The sequence below is a fragment of the Coptis chinensis genome, chromosome 6 (genome assembly GCF_015680905.1).
Source record: "Coptis chinensis isolate HL-2020 chromosome 6, ASM1568090v1, whole genome shotgun sequence".
Taxonomy (NCBI): Eukaryota; Viridiplantae; Streptophyta; class Magnoliopsida; order Ranunculales; family Ranunculaceae; genus Coptis; species Coptis chinensis.
The window spans coordinates 14,374,599-14,381,708 of record NC_141461.1 but is presented as its reverse complement, the minus strand read 5'-3'; the positions used below and the strand labels follow the sequence as shown (position 1 = coordinate 14,381,708).

Sequence of the window (7,110 nt, the reverse complement as noted above, 5' to 3'; positions counted from 1 at the left end):
GGTGAGGAGAGAGAATGTGTATGAGCTTATATATATATATATATATATATATATATATATATATATATATATATATATATATATATCAACGTATGTGGAATTTATAGTTAAAATATTACAAACAGGTCTGCAACTTTGCCTAATGTTGTTTGAATATGGTTTAGCATTGTTTGAACAAAGTGTTATAGTGTATTTTGTATGTATGAATAGTGTATCCAGCCAATAAAATGTACGAACAACGTCAAAATCTCAAAGTCTTCTAAATATGTATGTATTTTACGAAAGCCCAAACTTTGCCCCATAATCCATTAATTCGTTGTATTTTTGTGATGGTGTAGTTGTCTAAACATCGAGTTGTCCATAAAATCGTTTTAGCCTCATTGTTTGTTTTTAAAAAAACCAAATGCATTTTCTTTGAAAGGAGTAGTGTTACATGGACTTACTTTTTAAACCGACATGTATCTCTATATAAATCAATGATTAAGACTTTTGACACATCAGTAGATTTAAATAACAGGTCAAAATGTTAAATAAGTTGGTCGGTGTAACATTACTGGTTTGAAAATAAGACACGTTGTAAACACTTGTCTATGAGCTAATGGCTATGTTATGAATAGTGTATCCAGCCAATAAAATCTACGAATAACATCAAAAGCCCAAAGTCTTATAAATATGTATGTATTTTACGAAAGCCCAAACTTTGGCCCATAGTCCATTAATTTGTTGTAGTTTTGCGATGGTGTATTCATCTAACCATCGAGTTGTCCATATTTTTTTTAAAAAAAAAACTTAATGCATTTATATAAAGTTTCCAAATTCTTTTAGTTAAGTTAAGTATGGTTGCATCCAGTTTAATTAACTTTTTAGGTTAGTTCAATGTATTTGATCTAGTTTCCAATTTTTTGTTACATGATATTTTTTTGAAAATTATTTTCAACAGTTCTTTGAAAGGGATAGTGTTACACGGACTTACTTTTTAGACATATTATTGCGACTGACTATTTGGATAATATTGGTTTGTATTGCACTACACACGTAAATCAATGATTAGCCATCAAGAGAGGGCATAGCTCAAGTAGAGGTAATAGTTACTGAATTGCTTAGAGAAAGTTCCATTTTAATAGAGAGAGTTACCTTCTCACTAAAACTATGAATCACATGAGGTCATTTCCGGGGTGAAAGACTTCTACCTGAGATTGACTTAAATACCAAGCTTGTGAACTATCCCTCGCCATATCAGAGGTTGAGTTGGAGATTGCATAATATATTCTAAAAATAAGGTTGGCAGCTAATTTATGAGCCCTTGTAGTTATCTCTAACGTATGTATGCCTAATAGTCTTCTAGCTAGTGTTGTTGCGTTCGAACGTATGCCTCATAGTCTTCTAGTTAGTGTTGTTGCGTGTCAAGCATTTTTCTGAGATACTCAATTAAACGGTAACAATCAGTCAAAAGGATATCATGTCAGAATTAAGTGCCTTCTACTGCTATGTCAAAGCCAATAATAATCACAAAACTTTTGGTAGTAAGAACGTAAGATAACCTTCGATGCCCATGAATAGTTTTAGCCAGTAACTCAATTTTGGTTAATAACATTCATTTTTCTTCAATTAATTATATAATTGACTGCCAATCAAGTAGACAAAGAGAAAGTTAAGAATCCGATCTGAAATTTAGTTTAGTATATATATATACTCTGCTTTAATATAGATTATATTTTAGATACCTATTTTGATTAACTTCTTGAAGAGAGTTAGAGTAGTTATTGGGTGGTGTTATGATATGTGTGCATGATCTTGATTGGCCGAAGGTTATTTATTTTTGTTTGTTGTTTAATTGAGTTGTCATGCCCTGGGGTAGGTGTGATAGTTGGATTTGGTTACAAATGTATTAGAGAAGGGAGTTGTATATCAATGACATGGCTTTAGGCAATTGGAAAGGATTATTGATCCATTCGTGCTTACAGCAGGGAAATTATTTAAGTATTTTGGCAATTGAACAAAAGTAGTTAACATGTTTTCTGTTTATTTATTCCTTGTGCCTTTCCTATTTATAGTGTGTGAGTATCTGTATGTAGTCTATTCACATTCTTAGTGATGCATACACATGTACCATACACACCCGCTGGTAGTCATATCTAGGTCCATACAGTCCTAAAATGTTTGTGTTATAGATTGGGTTGGTGATGGGCTTTCTTTCATGTTGCAATTTCTCTGTGCGTGTGCATTGTTGTATAAACCCTCCAAACAACATTTTTAGGTTATTCCCCTTATATCAGCTAATTGTCGTTCTTCCTCTTTCTCCAAATTTCTGTTTTGGCTGAATTGTATATTTTACGTTTGATTTAACAGATTTAGTGTGTGGCTGTTACAAACATAGAAATGGATAGCAATGTCTAAGGCTGAAGCACGTATGCTGGCTGCTGAGGTAGTTGTGGATATTGTTAAGAAATACCAACTGCTATTTTGTTAGTTTTAGAAAGTTGGTCTTAGTTTTTTTGTTTTTGGAGGGCATTTTTTTTTTTGAATTGTAATATGTCTTGATACTTTGCAAGTTTGTGTGTTTCAGTTAGTTGAATTATTTTCTAGCTTATGGTTATCGATCACAGTGTAATTTTTTTTGTCCTTATTCTCTCTTTGAATATTCATTTCCCTCTATTAGACCTGTCAGACTCAGTGAATAGTTATTTTGTTATGATATTGTCCTGTTGCTCTGTAGTAGAATTGCAAACTCTTGACTGAAACACAAAAACCTCTTCAACTTGCTTCATTGGTTCCAACAGTGGCAGCTGCGGAATCTGCTATTGGGTCAGCCATTTTCGTTATTACTTTCTGAGTCCGAGGGATTATTGCTGTAGAATTTATTAATAGCATTCAAGGTTAAACACGACTCCTAGAGAGTTACAAAATATGAAGTTCTGTTCTCATTTCATTCTCTTATTTCTTTTTTTACTTAGCAGGGGTAGGGCCTTTCTTGCTGCTATTCTATCTATTTGTGCATCAAGTTTGGAGAAAGTCTCAATCTATAATGAAGAAATGATAGTATCTCGTCGTTTTATAGGCTTTATCATATTAAGTCGGAAGAGTTTAGGTAATACTTTCAAAGTGACTCTCGATAGTAGAATCGAGGTTATTTAGGAAGAATCACAGCAATTCCCTAATCCTAATGAAGTCGTTCTTCCAGAATCCAATGAACAACAACGATTACTTAGGATTAGCTTGCAAATTTGTAGGCACCGTAGTAGAATCATTACCAATGGCATGATGTGCGCCTAAGTACATTTATGACGACCTTGAGGCTTCGAGCTGCCAGTCAAATTTGTGGACGTATAATGCTATGTTATCAATCTATGGGCATTGTGGAAAGGCAACTAAAGTAGAAAGGCTTTTTAAGGAATTAGGAACCAAAGGCTTTTTGTCGAATGCAATTACATATAATTCCTTGCTCTTTGCATTTGCAAGAGAAGGAAATGTTGGGAGGGTGAAAGAGATCGGTGAAGAGATGATTCAGGAAGGTTTTGGGAGGGATGAGATGACTTATAACTTTATGATCCATATGTATGGGAAGCAAGGGCAACATGATCTTGCCTTCCATCTCTACAAAGACATGAAGTTAGGAGGACGTAACCTCGACGCAATTACTTACACTGTATTGATTGATTCACTTTGAAAAGTTGGTAAGATTACTGAGGCCGCAGATATGATGTCTGGGATGCTGAATGCAGGAATTAAACCTACTTTGAGGACTTTAAGTGGTTTGATATATGGTATGCCAAGGCCAGGATGGGGATTGATGTCGAGGAGACATTCAATTGTATGGTGAGGTTTGGAATTAAACCCGATCATCTGGGATACTCAGTCATGTTGGATATCTTGTTGAGATCTAATGAGACAAAAAAGTCCATGACATTGTACCGAGAGATGCTAAGTTGGGGTTTCAAACCAGATCAAAGTCTCATAATTAGAGTGTTAAGAACAAAATTCAATGCATAAACTAAGAACATAAATATCTCTAGTAGCAAACAATATGATAGAAAGTTCCTCCTTCTAAACATCTTTGTGACTAACTTTCACATCATACGCAATTGAAAAAAAAAACACGAAACTAGGATCCGATCCTAACAAAACCAAACCAAATTATGTACTAATCCTCATGGTTTTCTTTTCTTTATTCTAAAACCGTTCTTGTTCTCTTTGTTGTTTTTGTCTATGTTTTGGTTTTTCTCCATGTCCTTCATTTCTTTAATTTTTTCTTCGAGACAATATATCTTTTCTTTGTTGTATTTATCATCAACCAAACAATCTAGCATAATATTTCTGAGGAGGTCGAGTTGATTTTGTTTCTCTTAAACCTCTTTTCTTTTCTTCATAAGTTCTTTGAAATTGAAGTCTTCAATTTTTATATCATGTTCATCCTTTATAAACTGTATTGCGTGAAAAGCTACTGAATCTTCTGCTTTTGCAACAGAATATGTAGTGCTTCCATCAATTTCTTTAACAACGACGTCTTCATTATTAAAGAATAAGTCTTTTGGTACCTTTAGTACGTTTCAGTGCTTTTGAATCATCCGTTCTCTAATTCTGTGTTGTAGACCGGATCTTGTTGAACGTTAAGTTCTGCTTCTAGAATTTCCTTTAGCAATTTTTTTTACATAATCTGTAATTTTCATATGCCATTATCTGCAATATACATGATGAAATTTATAAATTCTAGATCCAATACTCTTTAATATTAAAAAAAAAAAATTAATCAGTATGAAATGAAGTCAGAAAATAATTGAAAATAATGGAGAAGAGGAAGAAAGTAGGCTACCTGGTTTTTCGATATGGGTAGTTCAATTTTTTTTTTTACATATATAGGAGATAAGGCATGATTTCGTAGGGGGCTCAAGTACGTACTACGTGATTTGTATATATCTTAAATTAGATTTTTTTTTTTTTTTTTTTTCAATTTGTAGAAGTTATTGTTTTTGAAACGTCTACGTGTACTATTGGGCCTAGGGCCCAACAAATTTTATAATATGCCCAATAAATTTTATAATATATATTTTAAGCGGGTATTTGTATCACAACTTCTATTCAAATCAAGTTACAGACCACACCCCAAATCAAATGATCGGAGACTTTCACTTACCATCCATACCTTGCCTTAGATGAAAAACACAACTATATGGGACTGAAATGAAGAAACCGCGCCTTACACGAAAACAAAAACTAAGTTTCAGTGATCAGCTTCACCCCATCGAAAACCAACTCAGAGAACTACAGAGTAGGTATTTTCATACTGAATTCTCAATTTTATATTAAATTCATGTTAGGAGGGAGGAGTGTTGAGTTGATCACAATTTTTATAGCCAATTTGGTAGTAATATCAGATGGTTCCATTTTTTTTGGGATTTACTTAAGAATTGCTAATTCGAATTTGAATTTTAAATAGATAAAACGGGAAATTTCAACCATGAAATTGATCAGATACCCAAATGTTATACGAATGTATGAGGTAAGATGGCTATCACATTGTTTTCACAATAATATATCTTCACCATATATTGATCTCTTGTTTATGAGTTCATTGTTTCATTAGTGAACTGTGACCAATAGTTGTGCGTTCTCTAGTGTGTAGATTGGGAATTCACTGCATTGCCTGAGTCCACACTCTTTTGCTAATTTCAGTCATTTGTTTCTACATGTGGAAGATTTTGATTGTAGAATGTTTTACTCTACTTCTATTTCTAGCTACTGTAGTTGACTGCTGCTTGTGTAGGTTATGACTAGCAAGACAAAGATATACATTGTTCTGGAATTTGTGACTGGTGGTGAACTCTTGGACAAAATTGTAAGCTCTTGGTTCAATACATTTGGTCCCTTCAGCAGTTTGGTTTAATGCTCATCAATGCCGTGGATTACTGCCACAGCAGAGGTGTTTTTCATAGGGACCTCAAGGTGAAAAAAGTTTTGGATTCTAGGGTCCGCCATATTATCCCTTGTTTTGTTCTTGTGATCCTCCCTTTCACAAACTTGATTAGTTGGAACAAAGTTAGACATCTTTTCCATTATTTGGTTATTGCAGCCGGAGAATCTGCTACTCGATTCTAACGGAGCTCTTAAAGTCTCAGATTTTGGACTAAGTGCACTGCCTCAGCAAGTTCGAGTGAGTGTGGTGGCATCTATTTCATTTTTTTTTTGCTTGTTAGTAAATGTGAAAGTTATGCCTAATAGAAGTTTATGCCAAACAATTAATCATCTTTTGCTGCGAATACCCTATGACTATTAAATTTTGTTTTTGGGGAGCAATGACTAAGAAGTCATATTTTAGTGCTTGTAGAGATTTAACTGAACTTTCAGGAAGATGGACTGCTTCATACAACATGTGGAATACCTAACTATGTTGCTTCAGAGGTATGTAGGTTTGAATTTAGGATGATTTCCTGCTTCATAAAATAGCTTACAATACCTCTCTTCTCTTTCTGTCTCTCCTTTTGGATTCTACTTTATACAAACATTGTCTCTTTCAGGTGGTAAATAGTAAAGGATACGATGGAGCAAAGGCAGATCTGTGGTCATGTGGTGGAATCCTTTTTGTCCTTATGGCAGGTTATTTGCCTTTTGAGGATTCCAATTTGATGGCATTATACAAAAAGGTAATCATCAAATGTGTGTGTCTAGGGGGTAGGTTCGTTAGAATACCTTGCTCTGTTGTCTAGGGGGTAGGTAATCATCAAATGTAAGGATTTTATTTCTGAGCGTATCTGAGATTCATATTGACTCCATTTGATTGTAAATTCATATTTTTGTTTGTATAGCTATTGCATTATATTCAAGACTTTAATCTAATTCATATTCAAAGTAGTCTCAAGATAATAATAATATGTTAGAGAATAGATAAGATAATTCAAATCGAAAAAAACTAAAACATAAATTTAATGGATCTAACACTATGGTAATCCTCATCCAATAGAGAATTCATCTCGAAAACAACTAAAAAAATAAATTTGATGGATCTAACACTACGCTAATCCTCACCCAATTCTGATAAATTATTTGGGATGCTTAGGTAGTCAATTTTCCAATTTGGTCCTCCTATAAGCAATGCCTCATTTATTGACTTCAAAT

The 7,110-nt window shown here is 33.7% G+C and overlaps 1 protein-coding gene across 2 annotated transcripts; it reads left to right on the top strand.

Moving 5' to 3' along the window:
* Positions 1-5,086: 5,086 nt before the first annotated feature.
* LOC147491627 (CBL-interacting serine/threonine-protein kinase 23-like) lies at positions 5,087-6,702 on the top strand. 2 transcript variants are annotated; one of them, XM_086568667.1, is made up of 5 exons: positions 5,087-5,270; positions 5,762-5,940; positions 6,068-6,148; positions 6,343-6,396; positions 6,513-6,702. In XM_086568667.1, the coding sequence occupies exons 2-5, from the start codon at positions 5,881-5,883 to the stop codon at positions 6,699-6,701; spliced, it is 384 nt and encodes a 127-aa protein (XP_086424793.1). In that variant the 5' UTR covers positions 5,087-5,270; positions 5,762-5,880; the 3' UTR covers position 6,702. The 2 variants fall into 2 exon arrangements, with proteins under 2 accessions (XP_086424793.1, XP_086424794.1); XM_086568668.1 differs by lacking the exon at positions 5,087-5,270 and having other exon boundaries at positions 5,398-5,940.
* Positions 6,703-7,110: the final 408 nt, after the last annotated feature.